The sequence below is a fragment of the Chiloscyllium punctatum genome, chromosome 4, assembly GCF_047496795.1.
Source record: "Chiloscyllium punctatum isolate Juve2018m chromosome 4, sChiPun1.3, whole genome shotgun sequence".
Lineage (NCBI taxonomy): Eukaryota > Metazoa > Chordata > Chondrichthyes > Orectolobiformes > Hemiscylliidae > Chiloscyllium > Chiloscyllium punctatum.
The window spans coordinates 45,288,743-45,307,538 of record NC_092742.1 but is presented as its reverse complement, the minus strand read 5'-3'; the positions used below and the strand labels follow the sequence as shown (position 1 = coordinate 45,307,538).

At 41.0% G+C, this 18,796-nt stretch overlaps 1 protein-coding gene across 6 annotated transcripts in view; it reads right to left on the bottom strand.

The window, feature by feature from the left end:
• traf3 (TNF receptor-associated factor 3) overlaps window positions 1-17,717 on the bottom strand; it is an 86,389-nt gene extending 68,672 nt beyond the window's left edge. Inside the window, exon 1 of one of the 6 annotated variants that reach the window (XM_072568548.1) lies at window positions 17,121-17,717. Coding sequence is in view for 2 of the 6 variants with exons in the window: in XM_072568545.1 (XP_072424646.1) it covers window positions 16,311-16,417 (107 nt within the window). In the remaining 4 variants the exon portion in view is untranslated. Of the gene's footprint in view, window positions 1-16,120; window positions 16,186-16,310; window positions 16,421-16,471; window positions 16,889-16,958; window positions 17,017-17,120 lie in introns of those variants that run through there. The other 5 variants (XM_072568549.1, XM_072568547.1, XM_072568546.1 and 2 more) reach the window with 5 other exon arrangements.
• Between the last annotated feature and the right edge of the window lie 1,079 nt (window positions 17,718-18,796).

Here is an 18,796-nt window from a genome sequence, read left to right as displayed (position 1 = left end):
GACAACATTGCATTCGCTTTCTTAATCACGGATTCAACCTGCATGTTTACCTTTAGAGAATCCTCGACTAGCACTCCCAGATCCCTTTGTACTTTGGCTTTATGAATATTCTCACCATTTAGAAAGTAGTCCATGCTTGTATTCTTTTTTCCAAAGTGCAAGACCTCGCATTTGCTCACATTGAACTTCATCAGCCATTTCCTGGACCACTCTCCCAAACTGTCTAGATCCTTCTGCAGTCTCCCCACTTCCTCAGTACTACCTGCCTGTCCACCTAACTTTGTATCATTGGCAAACTTCGCTAGAATGCCCCCAGTCCCTTCATCCAGATCATTAATATATAACGTAAACAGCTGCGGCCCCAACACTGAACCCTGCGGGACACCGCTTGTCACCGGCTGCCATTCTGAAAAAGAACCTCTTATCCCAACTCTCTGCCTTCTGTCAGACAGCCAATCCTCAATCCATGCCACTAGCTCACCCCGAATACCATGGGCCCTCACCTTACTCAGCAGCCTCCCCTGTGACACCTTATCAAAGGCCTTTTGGAAGTCTAGATAGACCACATCCACTGGGCTTCCCTGGTCTAACCTACTTGTCACCTCTTCAAAAAATTCCACAGGTTTGTCAGGCACGACCTCCCCTTACTAAATCCATGTTGACTTGTTCTAATTAGACCCTGCTCTTCCAAGAATTTAGAAACCTCATCCTTAGCGATGGATTCTAGAATGTTACCAACAACCGAGGTTAGGCTAATTGGCCTATAATTTTCCATCTTTTGTCTTGATCCTTTCTTGAACAAGGGGGTTACAACAGCGATCTTCCAATCATCCGGGACTTTCCCTGACTCCAGTGACTTTTGAAAGATCTCAACCAACGCCTCCACTATTTCCTCAGCCACCTTCCTCAGAACTCTAGGATGTAGCCCATCGGGGCCAGGAGATTTGTCAATTTTAAGACCTTTTAGCTTTATCTCTTTTGTAATGGCAACCATACTCAACTCAGCCCCCCGACTCCCTTTAATTGTTGGGATATTACTCATGTCTTCCACTGAAGATTGATGCAAAGTACTTATTAAGTTCTCCAGCTATTTCCTTATCTCCCATCACTAGGCTTCCAGCATCAGTTTGAAGTGGCCCAATGTCTACTGTTGCCTGTCGTTTGTTTCTTATGTATTGAAAGAAACTTTTACTATCGTTTCTAACATTACTGGCTAGCCGACCTTCATATTTGATCCTCTCCTTCCTTATATCTCTCTTTGTTATCCTCCGTTTGTTTTTGTAGCCTTCCCAAACTTCTGATTAGTAATCTAATCAGAAGATAACTGAAATCTCCATACAAATTTGTTTCTCAATTTCCCACTAACTATTGGGAGGTCTATAATACAATCCCAGTAAAGTGATTATCCCTTTCTTATTTCTCAGTTCCACCCAAACACTTCCCTGCATGTATTCCCAGGAATATCCTAAGGACAGCAGGATGCTGCCTGAACTGCTGTGCTCTTCCAGCACCACTAATCCAGAATCTGGATTCCAGCATCTGCAGTCATTATTTTTACCTAAGTACAGCAGTAGCCATCCCTTACCAAAACTGCCACTTCCCCTCCTCTCTTGCCCCCCTATCTATCCTTCCTATGCCATTTGTATCCTGGAATATTAAGCTGCCAGTCCTATCCATCACTGAGCCACGTTTCTGTAATTGCTACAATGTCCCAGTCCTAATCATCCCCCCAAGCTCATCTGCCGCTCATCTACAGTGACATTGTAAGTTAACAGTTCTAAATAAAATTTTTGGACAGTTCCACGAGAACTTTTAACTACAAATCCTGTACATCACCAACAAGTTCATTATGTTTGGACATCAACAGTAGTTCAAAGAGATCTTGCACAAAAAATCAAATTGATTAATGGAACTTAAATTATAAAAGATCCATTATGAAATTAGGAATGAACAAACTCATCAGGATTGCTAACGGTTCCAAGGGAACATTTAACAAATAACTGAATCAAGCACTAATATGGAAAGGGAGCTGGAAAGCAAGGCAATGAGTTCCAATAAAATCAGAAGTATTACCTTTACCTTTACTTTTACCCTTGCAGGCCAATCTTCTGCACAAATCTGGACCAGCAGAGTAATGCAGAAACTCCAGAACTAAATACACCCTCTGCATGTGAACACAAAACAGTTTCAGCTGCTCAACTGATTCTGAAAGTATGCAAGTAGCCTCAGGTAGTTGCTGTACAAATAGCAGCCAGCAGACCTTCCAAATTTTTGCTCCCCGAGGATGATATAATCACAGACAGAATGCAAAGATTTTCCTGATGACTGTATAAGGCAAGAAAATACCAAACCTTTCTTTGCACAATTTGTGTACCTCAGTTAAATGATGAATTTAGTGGGGGCTTTAATCCAATTGGAACAAACAATTGTCTGAAATGACTTTATATTTACAAAGAAAATATTAAACATTGTCTATTTCCTTTCAGATGGTAAGACTTCAGTATTATGACTTCATAGAGATAGTGAAATTCAGATACTACGTTTGACAAAAATAATTATTGATGAGACCTTACCTACACTCTAAACAAGGCAACATGCAACAATGAGCAAAGTCCATAAACTTAAAGCCTATAGAATAACACTGGTTTGAATGATTATGCCAATAATTTGGATAATAGTTCAAACACTGTAGATGGGAGTAAACAAGCAAACAACTATATTAATCTTCCATGGACTTACAAATCATATAATGTGCTCTAACTGAATCATTTGTTAGACATAGATTAGAACCTCATGTACCAGTCATTTGTCTTGAACTGCAGCACAAGCAGTCCTTCTGTAACACATTGGTTGCGTTCTTGTGCAACCCTGCATTATAGAAAAATCTCACTTTAGAAACAGCGCTTAAAGTGTTGACGATATTATTGCATTACAGCCAACACACGTTTTAAAAATTCGCACTTTAGAAACAGTGTCTCCAATTCATCAATCCCATTACAGCAAGTTCGCGTTAGCGAAATGTGCATTAAAGCAGAACAACTTGTACTTAATTAAGGCCAGATTTGCAAATAAGGTATAACTATTATACCATATAGTCACAGTTTTGCTATAAATCAAATATTGCTCACAGCTGAAACATTCTGGAGTATTACTGAAACGTCCACCAGACCAATAAGGCAAGAGAACAGGGAATTAGAATACAAGCTCAAGATCAACAATGACCTTGTATTATCCATTCTTGCTTCTATTTCTATGGTCTTAATAAGTTGACAATCCTGTTTGTTTATAAATGGTTGTTATCACTCACTTGGGTAGCGCACTTGAAATCAAGTTCCACTATTCCCAGAGTCATCACAAAAATTAGAGACGTTTTTAAAAATATGCAAAGTTTCCCAATGTATCTGACCTTAAGACCTAGATTAATAAATAGCATAGACCAGCTTTCTGTATTTATCAAGAATTTATTACAAGTAATTAGACTTTAGTTACAGGTAAAGTTCTAAACAGTCAGCATATAAACACTATTACCTCACTTCATTAAGATTTACCTTCCTATCATACCAAACATGCTAGACATCGAGAATTCTCTAATCCCTGGTACTTGGCGACCTCAGCTCACCAGTAGCTGGGAGATGCCTCTGTGTTAGTCATCATCAGCAGAATAATCATAAGGATCGTACCAATAATAGAATTGGAACAAAGATTTTGGAAACATCTCTCCAGTTTTTCCCCTTTGTCCTAACTTATTTTACCCTGTCTGTTTGTCAGTGTATGTATAAGGAGGAATTTGTAAAGGTAATGTTGTTAGCATGCTCTTTTGTACAGTCATAGAGACAGGCTACTTGTCAGTTAGGATCTGCTGGTGGCAGAGGAGGGCTGCTGGATATCTTGCTGTATGGCACATCAGGACATCAATCCAAATCTCTACAGCGTGTGCCAGCTATCCATGCTGAAGACGCACCATATATTTATTAAACCAAATGACGATGTCGGAAGAAAGGTGAAGACTCGTCCTCAGCCCATCAAAGGAAGGAGGTGTAGGCTGTTTGCAAGAGCTATTCCACACACTCCTGTCCCAGGGCTATGGTCAGGAGATATGTCTGACAATAGTGTGGAGAGGGGGTGACAGTCAGTCACAAGTATTCAGAGGAATTGCCTAATGGGAACCTGCAAACACCACACTCAGGGGTCTGCTCAGTCACTTGAAGGAGCTGATCAATGAAGTCAGTCAGATTTCTAGGACAACTATGGTTTGAGGACTGTCTGTTGATCATGGAGGGGAAGATAAAGGAGAGGCATATATTGGGGTGAAGTGGGGGACAGAAGGAACTGGAGGTGTTTGGAATAGCATCAGAGGGCATGATAGGCCAGAGGAGGGGGAGTATTGAAAGTGATCACCACCTTCGCATCTACAGGGATGAGGATGGACATCTTCAGTTATAATGTTGCGACTCAAGGGCAAGGAGGACACTATTTAATATGAGGAGTCTCTACGATTTTGTGGAGGAATGCATAAAAATTAGCTGTTGGTGTACAGCAAGATCAAAGTGGAGACTTTGGAGGACAGTAGGGGGTTGAGGGAGGAGAGAGTGGGTTTAATATCTGACCAGGTGAAGCAACTGAATGCAGCTGAAAAATGGCTAGGCCAATGCATGGGATGAGTAGAATCATTGTCACCAATGGGTGGAAACACGGGATCCATTTCTGCTGGATGCTAGAGCACTGAAGGTAGTAAATTCATGAAGAAAGTGCTTGTGAGCTCCAGCTACATTTCATGTGCAATTATTAAGAATCCCTACAGTGCGGAAACATTTGGTCCAACAGGTCCACACCAAATCTCTAAAGAGAATCCCAACCAGACTCACTTTCCTACCCTTTCCCTGCACTTGCATGGCTAACCTACCTAAACTGCTCATCTTTGGACTGGGGAAACTTTGTCCATTTATAATGCAAAAAGAATGAACATGCTTTAAGACTTCAAATGCTGATTTGCACAATGCCACTGGTGTTTGAAAATCTGGCATTGTCAACTCAATGAATTCAGCACTAATGACTTCAAAATAAATAAATATTGCACAAGAGCAGCCCATCACTTGTGGAACTTCCAAGGATGCTGTGAGAGGAGGAGAACATCCATCATATGCCATGAAAATAAGTCAACAGACTCCATCGAATGTAATTCAAAGTGGAATGGTTGATGTAGGTCTGGGAAGGGGTCAGAGTGCAGCAGACATTTTAATATAAGTGTTGGTTACTCAGCTGGTGCCACACTTTCACCCAGATTGCTGCAGGTGCTGTGAGCAGGGCCATGGTGGAGATGATGATAGGGCTGTTGAAATACAATTCGATTGCTTGGACTGTTCTGCAGTCCCCCTGGTGTAGTCTAGACAGAAGATGCCATATCATTCTGGCATAGTGTGGTCTGCCAGGAATGAGTTGCTATGATAGATGCTGAGGAAACAGGAAATTCTTCTCTGAGGAGAAATGAGAATGGTGTATCATAAGAGGTGTTGAGAATTTGATGAGAGGGACACTATGGGGCAGAGTAGGTAGTTAATGAGACAACTTCAGTAAGAGTATGGTGGACTGTCACTTGAAGAGTTTGATCATGTGATGACGACATCATCAGCCATTCAATGGTGTGAAACAGCCTCATCTAACCTTGTTGCCTACAGCATGAATATCGCCTAAATAAAGATCCTAATGTTAAACACTTCGATCTCCTGATTCTTATTGGAATGTAAGACGTACAGCGAGAAACCTCACTAGGCCTCATGGTGGAAAATTTTCCAAAGAACTCAACACAACTGGCACTGAACCAAAAAAAGTAAGATTCAGCCTGGTGTCCATAAATCTCATAATATAAAAAGGATTGTTAAATATTTTGTTTATTTGGTCCAACATTTTTTTAAAAATCAGAACTTGTGCCACATATCCTGATCCATTCTATTCTAAGAACACAAAGTCAGAGCAGGAAGTGTCCGTGGTTTGGAAATACTGGTTCTGCATTAACTTCAATACTACAATGTGGAAGGTAAACACACACCATTCAAAAAAACTGCTTTCAGTTCACAAATGAGTGGTCAAAATCATGTCAAAGTCACGTCTACAAACAGGATAATGTAGATCATCCTTTATTCCTCTTATTCATGTTATAGACTCTTACAGCATTGTCAATTCAAACTGGACAACTCCCATACAATTTCTATGGGTTTAAATATAGATCCCAAAGCAAGGTTTCAATACTGATTAATGCTTTGTGCCACAAACAAAATGCGCTTTTTGATACAGCATGCACGGGTCAGTTTCCAGCAGTTTGTGGTCAATATTAGTTTAATTTATTCTGGGTGACAGGTGAAGGACTGTAAAGTAAGACATTCTTCGATAGATTCTTCTGTAATATTAGACCTCGATAGACTGTTCTCGTACTCGTCTTGGAAGCAATTCCCCGTTCTCAAATCCTCTCTGCTTCGACATGCTTCCTCAAGTGTCACACAAACTGTTCACTGTTCCAGTTAATGGAACATTTTAAGTGTAGCTTCCAAGTGTTTCGTTCTGTTGATCAGCATCCCTGTTTGAATTTCTCCAACCTCTCAACAGTATAGTACCTCACCACATCAGAGATCAAAAACCGATTATGAGGAATAAGGCAAGGGAAATTCCTCAATCCTTTCCCCAGTGGGTCAACATCACTACAATGCATGCCAATTCCCGCTCAACTGGTCATACATAAGTATCTTTCTGAGATCTCAAAGCAGAGGATCTCAAGAAAGTTATTCAGAAGGTTTGCTTTTACCTGACCTGAAAACAGCACTTACTGCAACAGCTCAACTAAAGTCTCAGAGCTTGCTCAGCAATGAAATAAAGTGCATCACAAGAAAACAGATTAGGCAATTGATATTGAATTGAATAGAATATGTAATTCAAATTTATAGTTTTAAAATAGCTCGCTATTCAACTAGTCTCATTTGCCTATTCCTCTCCTCCCCAAATCCAAAGACTGTAACTCCCACAATTGTTTGAAAATCACAAATCTTTAAATTTCTAGTGGCTGGAGAAATTCGCATTGCTGGCTCCTGCTGGAAACCAGGCTTCCAATGGCAACAGCAGTTGCTATGTTATCCACAACTAATCATAGATTTATACAGTGCAGAAAAGACCCCGAGGACCATTGACTCTGCACTGACAATAACTATCACTAAAAATGCACTATTCCCAATTTCCTGCACTGCCTATCTAGGCTCTCCTTTTAACTCAATTTCTCCATTCCAAATAATATCCTGGTGAACCTCCCCTGTAAGCCCTCCAGTGCTATCACATCTTTCCTGTAGTGGTGACCAAAACCGTACACTGTACTCCAGCTGTGGCTTGACCAATTGTCTATACCTGAAGAAGGGCTAATGCCCGAAACGTCGATTCTCCTGTTCCTTGGATGCTGCCTGACCTGCTGCGCTTTTCCAGCAACACATTTTCAGCTACTAACGTGTTCTGCCAACTTCAGGGATCTGTGAATAACTACCCCAAAATCTCTGTTCCTCTAAACTACCCAGTGTCCTGCCATTCATTAAATAGTCACTCATCTTGTTTCTTCTTCCACTTCACACATCAGATTTCAATACCATCTGCTCTGGTTTGCCTATCTGACTAACCGAGTTATATCTTCCTGTAACATACACAATCATCTACTTTACTATTAACAATCCACCAATCTTGGCATCATCTGCAAATTTGCTTAATATTCCCCCCAAATTTTCATCTGTATCATGTATGTGGACAACAAACAATAAGAGTCCCAATACTGATCCTTGTGGCACACTGATGGACACCAGCTTCCAGTCACTCAAACAGCCTTGTACCATACCCTTTGTGTCCTATGACTAAGTCAGTTTCTGATCCATCTCACCAGGTTTCCCTCAATTCCATGTGCTCTAACCTTCTCAATTTCCCATGTGGGACCTTGTCAAAAGCTTTGCTAAAATCCATATAAACTACATCAACTGAACTTACCCCATCCCCACACTTGATCACATTTTCAAAAATTCTAACAAATGTTTTTAGGCATGACCTCCCTCTGACAAATCCATGCTGGCCATTCCTGATTAACCTGTACATTTTCAAGTGAGTATTAATTCACTCCTTCACATTTTCTCCAATAGTTTCCCAATTACTGATGGGAGACTTCCCAGTCTGTAATTTCCTGACTAATCTTTACCACATTTCTTAAAAAGTGGAACCACATTTGCTGTCCTCCAGTTCTCTGGTATATCCCTCATGGTTAGAGAAGAATTAAAAATTTGTGTCAATTAAAAACCATATCAAATGATCCTGGAGAAACCACCTCAAGAAGGCTGTCTCCTCTTTTGGAGATTTCATATTCACCTCATCTTTCAAGACTATCACTTGTGCTAGAATGTTAGTGGGATTGTCAATTCAGAGTGCTGTCAAGCGTCACTAAGGATACTTTCTACAGCAACCAAGAGTGGAGCAAAACATGTGTGCAGAACCCCTATTAGCAGTTTTTTGTTATGCATTCTGGAGAAGAGTAATTAGTTATAGCAGTGAAAGGTAGGCAAAGCTGCTCTTCTACTGAAGGAAGTAGCAATGAGGAAAAAAAACAGGGAAATGATCAGAAGAAATGGTGTCAGATACAATGCAAATATTTTTCCCTAAGTTTGAGAGTTTGAAGCATTACTCAGAAATAATCTCACTGGTTACAGAGCTCAACAGTTATCGGTGTAATGTTGCAGTATAATTCAATGACACAGTCAACATCAGTATATCAAAATCAGTATTAGAGTCATGATCCAGTTGGTGTAACAAATTTAAAGCTGCAATTTTCCAGAATAGTGTAAATAATTTTCATTCTTTTTCTTTTTCCCTTCCTCCAAAAGGCCACAATTCTCAGATGTACACCTCAATCAAATAACTATTCTTCATCTTGGAGCCTCTTCAGCAATTGGGCTATTTTATCCTGCTGACTGTCACATTTGCCAATAGGAGAAGAAGACTGGAATTTTTGACTTTCTCACCCATCAGCCACCAGCTCTGCCCTTCTCATAGATACTGCAGCGGAGAACAACAAAGGTTGCACTGATTGGCTTTGATATCTAGGACCTTTTCCAGGTCTGTGAGATCCAATATTCACTCACTGAGTCGGTATCAATTATTAACACAATGTTAAAATCATTTGATGGAGTATAAAGATTGATGAAAAAAAATGTAGTTCTAACTGCAGTTACTTCACTACTTTGAACGAAAGCACAGCCTGACCTTGCCGAACATTCACAAGCACCTTACCAAAGAACATTAAATAATGATAAAGTGCAAAATTCACAATTTTACATATCAATCCCAAACTCTATAGTTTTGAGGCAAATTATAATACATAATTTCCTCCCCCCACCCTTTACCAGCCCTGTTTAAAGATCTTTAAACCAAAGACGTTATCACTCTGCAAAGGTACATGGTACTGCGCAAAAATATCTACATTTAGTTCTACATTTTCCCTTCGTGTACATTTCAGATATTGATACTAAGTTAGGTGCATTTTCTTAAAATGGTCAGACATTACAATTGTGACTTCCTGAGTAATGCCCTCCTGCAAAATATTACCACAGTGACGTCCAGCCAGGGTTTTGGTAGCCTGCATAAAGTTCATATTAATCTGCATTCAAAAACGTTCTGAGCAGCACGTTCATGTATTTTAAATCAATTAACAGTCTTGATACAGTTTGGTATCAATCTAGAAAAATACTCAAGTTTAATCACACAGAAACTATAACTTATTACTTCCCAATCTAAGAACTGCCTTCTAAAATCTGGTGAAAAACAATTAGCAATTTCTCTCTATTCTAGGCTGCTAGTATACTTCTCATGAAAGCTGGCTGCTCCGTTTTCTAAAAGCACCAAGTACCTTGCAACAATTTAATAATTCACTGGTCAACCAATTTGAAAAGTCTCAAACTTCTTGTCTTATTGGCATTTCAATAAAGGTGCAGTGGACAGGGAAGAGGGTTACCTCAGATTACAACAGGATCTTGATCAGATGGGCCAATGGGCTGAGAAGTGGCAGATGGAGTTTAATTCAGATAAATGTGAGGTGCTGCATTTTGGGAAAGCAAATCTTAGCAGGACCTATACACTTAAATGGTAAAGTCCTAGGGAGTGTTGCTGAACAAAGAGACCTTGGAGTGCAGGTTCATAGCTCCTTGAAAGTGGAGTCGCAGGTAGATAGGATAGGGAAGGAGGTGTTTGGTATGCTTTCCTTTATTGGTCAGAGTATTGAGTACAGGAGTTGGGAGGTCATGTTGCGGCTGTACAGGCCATTGGTTCGGCCACTGTTGGAATATCGCGTGCAATTCTGGTCTCCTTCCTATTGGAAAGATGTTGTGAAACTTGAAAGGGTTCAGAAAAGAGTTACAAGGATGTTGCCAGGGTTGGAGGATTTGAGCTATAGGGAGAGGCTGAGCAGGCTGGGGCTGTTTTCCCTGGAGCGTCGGAGGCTGAGGGGTGACCTTATAGAGGTTTACAAAATTATGAGGGCATGGATAGGATAAATAGACAAAGTCTTTTCCTTGGGGTCAAGGAGTCCAGAACTAGAGGGCATAGGTTTAGGGTGAGAGCGGAAAGATATAAAAGAGACCTATGGGGCAACTTTTTCACACAGAGGGTGGTACGTGTATGGAATGAGCTGCCAGATGAAGTGGTGGCAGCTGGTACAATTGTAACATTTAAGAGGAATTTGGATGGGTATATGAATAGGAAAGGTTTGGAGAAATATGGGCCAGGTGCTGGCAGGTGGGACTAGATTGGGTTGGGATATCTGGTCAGCATGGATGGGTTGGACCAAAGGGTCTGTTTCCATGCTGTACACCTCTATGACTCTATTTAAGACATGAATCTTCTCCAAACTATTTTTGAAAAAAAATCCCTAGCCATTTCAGAATGTTCCATGACCTGAGCTTCTTACAGATATCAATCCTGAGAGAGCATGAGGGGCAGAGTGATCTCTTTAAACGTCTCATAATTTTTTTTTTAGAAATTGTCTGTCACAACACAGTAACACTGCACGATAAAACAGAAACTAATGTCGGTGCTTCAAATATTTTCCAATTAATACTGCACACGACTAAAAGAAAAACAGACGACGAAAGAGAAGGAAATGGAAATCAATGATAAAACAGTATATTACACTTGTGAAGAATATGATTTTCACAGTTCAATCTGAATCACTATAGCACTACTTTTAAAACATGAGATACTCCTTATTTTATTTGTTTTTTCCAATGTTCTCTCTCGGGGTGATGAGTTATATCAAAATAAGATTCCAGAGACATGAGCTGCTCTTCAACTTCACAGCAATTTTTAAATCAGCAAAACCTAGTGAAGACTTTACCACTATGAACGAAAGCACATCCTGACCTTGCCGATTATTCAAAAGCACCTTACCAAGGAACATTAGATAACAATAAAGTGCAAAATTCAATCTCAAACTTCATAGTTTTGAGGCAAATTGTAATGCATCGACCATCACCGCAACTGTGCCCAGATAACCAACAGATACAGGAATGAAGTTGGGCTTTTCCGGGAATGCACAGCACATTACGTAAAGATTTTGCTAAGTATACATAGAACAAGTGTACATGGTATGCTCATGAAATATGTAATGTTCATATTCATATGAAATGGAGATAGAGATCACATATATAGTACTGGCTGCAGGAAAGATTCCATGGAGTAGATATTCCTGTTCTTTGGAACCATTTCTTCCTCCATTTGGTAACAAAAATATGATAAATTGTGTGAAACCTACTTGATCTAAATATGTCATGAATGTTGGTGACAGAAGATTTCTCAACAATTAAGAGTTCCTCTTCAATTGCTTACCTTTACTTACACTTCTTGCCAATTACAGCACCAATGTCCTCACAGAAGTCATTTAAGTCCCATTCTAGAGAATTGGCTCCATATGCTGTCATTTGGGTACAGGACTTCTCTATTAATTGTACTAACATTTGGATGAGTTGCGAGTGACACTGTGCTCTTTTGTGTGTAAATGATCTAATGAAATTATTGGCAAAAAGCTAGGAAATGCTCGCTGGTGTCTTTGCCAATATCTATCTTTCATCCAATATCACAAACCAAACTATTGCTATTATATGTGAACTGTTGGGTGCAAATTGACTTCTGAATTTCTCCATATTACAACAGTACCTCCATTTCAAAAGTTATTGGGTGTAAAACATTTCGAATATTCCAAGGTTGTGAAAGGTACTATATATAGTTTCTTTCTTTACAAGAATAGGATCCGAAGATTAGGAGGGACTGTCAGTTTTTAACTAAAGAACCATATTTGGAACTTGGTTTAATTGCTATGTTTTTACATGATGTGAAACACAGTATTTTGGGAATTGAATAGTCTTCTTGCTCAACATACTATTACTGACAACTCCATGGGATTCTTCCAGTGACATTACAATGTCTTGAACTTAGAAGGAAAGAGGTTTAGATAAAATTAATAAACAAAACAGAAATTTTGAAGTTGCTCACAGACCGCAGACATGATATTAAATTAAAATCTCTTTATTGTTGAGAAATCTTCTGTCATCAATATTCATAGCAACTTTAGATCAAGTAGGTTTCACACAATTCATCGTACTTTCGTGCCAGAATGGAGGAAGAAAAGAACAGGAATGTCTACTCCATGGAACCTTTCCTGAAGTCAGTTAACAGGATTTTGTTTGTATTTCGGAAATAAACCAAAATATAAACTGTATTGTTTTCCCATCCAATTAACAGAAGTAGACACATTCAGGTCTGGGCTGCCATCCACAAGCTCCATCTTTTACAGATCACTACACTTCACACTCCCTGTGCACAAAAACCCAAGTTATGAAACTGAATGAGATATGCTCTTTCTAAACAACTCTTCAACTTTAACTACCACAAACTCAAAAGCAAAATACTACAAATGGTGGTAATATAAACTAACAAAATGCTCAAAACAGTCAGCAGGTCTGGCAGTATCTGTGGAGAGGGAAACAAGGTTGGTGTTTCAGGTGTATGACCTTTCAACAATTCTGATGAAAACGTCATTGACCTGACTAGTTTATCTGGTTTCTCTCCCCCTGATTCTGCCAGCCATGCTCAATATCTCCAGCATTTTGTGTTTATTCTAAATTTAAATTAACTTGCAGTCTTCTCAATAGATTAATCAAACAGTACAAACCCAGGGAGGTCCTAAGTCAACACATGCTGAGTTTGCTGATCATTGCAAAATTTCTGTTTTGTTTCAGCATTAGTGTCCCCATGGTTGAGAAAGGAAAAAAACGTTTCCAATCCTGATCGTTAGCCAGCGACTCTGAGACTATTTGGTAAACACTGAATGAAGCTCTAAAGAACACTGGAGTCAAATGAACTTGCCACATAAACACAGTGACAACAAGAGCAAGTCAGGGGCTAGGAAATTTGCAGCAAGCAATCACCACCCTGATTCCCCAAAGCTTGTTCGTCATCTACCACGCACATGTCAGGAGTGTGATGGAATACTCCCAACTTACCCGCAGGAGTGCAGCTGCAGCAACACTCAACAAGTTTGACATCATCCAAAACAAAGCAGCCCATTTGATTGGCACTACATCTATAAGCATTCACTTCCTCCACCATCGACTGTCAGTAGCAGCAATATGTACTGCAGCAATTCACCAAAGATCCTTAAACAGCATCTTCCAAACACATGGCCACTTCCATCTAGAAGGACAAGGTCAGCAGATAAATGCCAACACCACTACCTAAAAGTTCCCTCCAAGCCACTTACCATCCTGACTTGGAAATATATTGCAATTCATCACTGTAGCTGGGTCAATATACTGGAATTCCCTCCCTAAAGTCACTGTGGGACAACCTGCAGCAGCTCTAGCAGGTAGTTCACCACCACCTTTTCAAGGGCAGTAAACGCTGGCCAGCCAGCGATGCCCAAGTCCCACGAGTGATTTTTTTAAAAACTGCTCAATGTCTAATCTAGATTCAAATATAAAAAATGACAACTGATCACTACTTAACATTTCTGTCCCTTTCCTACCAAAACAACAAAAACTGGAGCAAAACAAAAAAAAGGCTAGTGTCATCTTCCTGACTAAAGTTGGCCATAGGGCATCAGAAAGTTGTTACCATGCAACATTATGATTCTCCACGAAAAGGCATTTGGAACAAGATATTTGGGAACACTGACCAAGGAATATTTTTCTAAATTGTGCAGTATTGCTATGATACCTATGAAACTTTACCTCAAGACAAGTCAACAGAGCCAGAAAAGAAGGGGAGGGTCAATACGAAATTAAAGAAAAAGTAGCATTTAGTAAAATGAAATTTACCTTCCATTACACCCTCTCAAAGATTTGTAAACTTAAAAGATTACGTTTTTGACAGTTACAAAATCTTTGGATTTTCATATCTTCACCTTTATTTGTTAATACAGGAACAGGCAGTCTGACCTGTATACATCGATCCCAATTCCATCATTAACAGCCAATGTTAGTCAAGATAATCAAGTTCAAGTTTTGTGCACTTGGGATTGATTCCATCAACTATTGGCTGGAAAATTCAATGTCAATCTCTAATGAAAGCTGAATGTACTAAGAAATCAGTAGCTCCATCAAGCATTTTGCTTGGAATTTTCCTTAAATGGCCTCTTCAAAACACACAAACTATACTCTAATGCATTGAGTGCGATATGACAATATAGCCCACACAGAAGGCAAGGTTTGAGGAGAGGGGAAAGATTTTTTCATTGGAATTTGTAGATACCTTTGCAACTTACTATCCACAGACCTGAGAAATTTTATTTAACAGATTAATGAAAACGCTAAAACAAAATCGGACTCGAAGTGAAGAAAAACCAACAATGATCTTTAAAGCTTGAACTTCAGTGCAAGCATTTGCACCATGATCTATATCTCAGGTAATGTCTGTAGATCTAGATTGATAACATTAAGACCGTAAGTAAAGCTGCAACAAACCGTAATTGATCATTCAACACCAAAGAGGCATTTCCTGGTACTTCCACATATTTTAAACTCTCCTAACCCATATCAAAACTGAAACAAAAATCCACAACATGACACGCAGTATTTATAGAAGGAACTGAGGTGTTAATGATTGACAAAAAAGGTCATTCTTTCATTTTAATCACAAAGGGTGACTGGTCTGATAAAGCCTTTAGCGTTTCAAGTTTTGCTGATAAAAAAGTACAACACTGTAGCGAGTAAAGTTTGCAGCAATCCCCAATGCTAAATGTTAAAAACAAGACACAGAGCAAATGTAAAATATCACTCTATTCAGTGTGTTTGGGGGGGGGGGGGGGGGTGCAATGAGAGAAGGAAGAAGGGAGCCAGTTGTCAGTTTTCCCTTTGCCTCAGAGTGTAAGTTACTTCCATTGTATTTGAATGGCCATTTATTTTTTTATCTGGGATCTTTCTGTACCTGCACGCTCAGAGTACAAACATTAAGTGCTCCTTCCCGCCATTGTTACACTTGCAAGCAAAAGATTGTCAAATCTGTGGCATAAAAACAGGAGCTGGAAGCAGAGAGTTTACAGGTTCTACTCGTTCTGGGAATGAACTGTATTTGGGGTGAAGCAGAAACTTCAATTTATTCCCTGTTAAGATCCAGCTACTGATTCCACTGAAAAAACGATGCTCATCTCAATCTCACAGGCTTGATATTTTCCAACTAAAACAAAAGGCCTTACGCAGAGTGTCATTTGCTAATAGGATCTTCAAAGATGAGGAATGAAAAGGTATGTAACATAGGGATACATCTCCAGGGAGCAGTAACAGCTGTTCACTAGGGCATACTCCGTTATCCTGCAGAGGGGGCAACAGTCACAGACCTAATAACAAGTGCCTCCATCCATAGCATTCCCCCCCCACCCCCCAACCCCCAACCGTTTAACTGGTGCTCCAAGTAGTTAAAATTGGGCAAGTTTCACCACAAAGTCAACTTGAAAACTTCACACATATGTTTAAAATCGGTACACTTACGTCACCCCAAATTACCATTTCAGAGCTGTGCCTGTGTAACTTGTATGTCTGATCATTTTGTACACTCTGTCTAAATTCACCTCTCACTGAAGCCTTCAATTAGAACAAGTAGTGATGGAGCTACTGATGAACCATGCACAAGCGCTTGAGCATAGTTTCAACCATATTCTATGCAGAGCGGACAGGGAGTTCAACAAGTTACAGTCTCTCTGTTTGGTCTGTTATAATTGTTGTTTGAATTTCATGTAAAGAGCCAGTGAGTCCGCCTACCGAGGCTGCAGGACCCAGAAGTCTCCCTGCACAAATGCCTGGCAGAACCGAGCGAGAAATGTTCCTCTTCTCCCGGGCGACAGAGAGCTCCAGTGCGGCTTGTACATTGTTAACCCACCACCCACCCCTCAGCACCCCAGTGACCATGAGCCGGTACTAACCACAAACGCTGCTCTTCATCCGAGCGCGGAGTCCCGGTCGGCCCCTTTGCGTTTCCTAGTCCTTCCCCCCCCCCCCACCCCTCGGACTCGCTTCGTTCTCTCTATCCTTCAGTCCCGGACCCAAACGTGTCAGTTTCGCGGAGCGGCCAACCGGAAAACGGCGTCTTCTGGTAAAAATGTAGTAGAAAAGCACCTCTGATTCATTGCTGCCATTTTGAACGCCTTGGAATGAAAATGACCGATTGCACAATGTTAAAATTCCCCATTTTTCTGCCGCTGGTGCTAGCACGGATCCATTCACTGCAATGACTGACTGTTCTGACTGGAAAGCCCCTTATGTCAATATCACTTCCTCTGCCTCTGGAAATCCCCTTCTCTCTAAACAATATAACACCCAGTGCGCGCATACACAACTACAGCACTGCACTGAGCAGCCTCATAGAGACACAAGTGCTTCAAAATGTGGTGTTTCTGTGGATCATCTTACCGGCTTCTACTTTTCTGGAATTTAGAATCAACATTTGCTGAGGCACATGCTAAATCGAAAGGCCACCAAATATGGCAATTGAAACATTTCGCATTAGGTTAAGGTCTGCAATAGTTAAATTGAGAAATCGTGGGCTGTTAGAAAAAAGAAAAAAAAGATTACCGGTCTCGGCATTAGTGACGTTAACAAATATCCAAAACAAAATGCAACAATATCTGCAATTCGCTGGAATGAAAGAGCTTTGCACCGTCTGATGTCATCAGGCTGCGAAATCGGGGCTGATTCCTTCATTGGATGGTGTTTGTCGACATCAACTCCTCAAAATAGCCCTCTCTCAAATTAGAATACTTGTGCCCACTTATTTTTGTTTAAATATCAAACAAGTCAGTCCTCTTTCCTTTCCATGGAACTCGATAGGTTGTGACATTGCCTGAACCTGGGAACTCCAGTGTAGTGGATAAGTAAGGTGCCCTACTGGAAACAACAGCCTTTGTCGAATTTGTCACTGCCATTGACATCATTGTTTTCCTTCTGCAGCCTTCCCCAAGTTTCCTCTCCCGTCAGCACTCTGTCGACCTCCTAGTCAGTTTTCTTATCGTTTCCCATATGTTCGCTGAGTACATCTTTGTTTTGACTCCATCATCACAGAGCTGACAGTTATGCAGCTCCCCTTCCTGGCTTTCACACTACCTCAACACTTTCTCTCCCTCTCCACACAACACTCACCCTCCTTCAAATAAAACCTTGATCCTCCTATCCATGTATTCTTTAAAACCACAACCCCCAACATTTTCCAAAGACTATGGACAACACTCCCCAAGTATATTTCCATGCTTCCCTCTACTCCAGTTGGATATCTTTCCCTGTGTTGCTCCAAAACAGACACAACCAGCTATAGGGTAAAAACAATGACTGCAGATGCTGGAAACCAGATTCTGGATTAGTGGTGTTGGAAAAGCAGAGCAGTTCAGGCAGCATCCAAGGAGCAGTAAAATCGACGTTTTGGGCAAAAGCCCTTCATCAGGAATAAAGGCAGAGAGCCTGAAGGGTGGAGAGATAAGCTAGAGGAGGGCGGGGGTGGGGAGAAAGTAGCATAGAGTACAATGGGTGAGTGGGGGAGGGAATGGAGGTGATAGGTCAGGGAGGAGAGGGTGGAGTGGACAGGTGGAAAAGAAGATAGGCAGGTAGGACAAGTCGGGACAAATCATGGGGACAGTGCTGAGCTGGAAGTTTAGAACTAGGGTGAGGTGGGGGAAGGGGAAATGAGGAAACTGTTGAAGTCCACATTGATGCCCTGGGGTTGAAGTGTTCCGAGGTGGAAGATGAGGCGTTCTTCCTCCAGGCGTCTGGTGGTGAGGGAGCGGCGGTGAAGGAGGCCCAGGACCTCCATGTCCTCGGCAGAGTGGGAGGGGGAGTTGAAATGTTGGGCCACGGGGCGGTGTGGTTGATTGGTGCGGGTGTCCCGGAGATGTTCCCTAAAGCGCTCTGCTAGGAGGCGTCCAGTCTCCCCAATGTAGAGGAGACCGCATCGGGAGCAACGGATACAATAAATGATATTAGTGGATGTGCAAGTAAAACTTTGATGGATGTGGAAGGCTCCTTTAGGGCCTTGGATAGAGGTGAGGGAGGAGGTGTGGGTGCAGGTTTTACAGTTCCTGCGGTGGCAGGGGAAAGTGCCAGGTTGGGAGGGTGGGTTAGAGGGGTGTGTGGATCTGACCAGATAGTCACGGAGGGAACGGTCTTTGCGGAAGTCGTAAAGGGGTGGGGAGGGAAATATATCCCTGGTAGTGGGGTCTGTTTGGAGGTAGCAGAAATGTCGGCGGAAGATTTGGTTTATG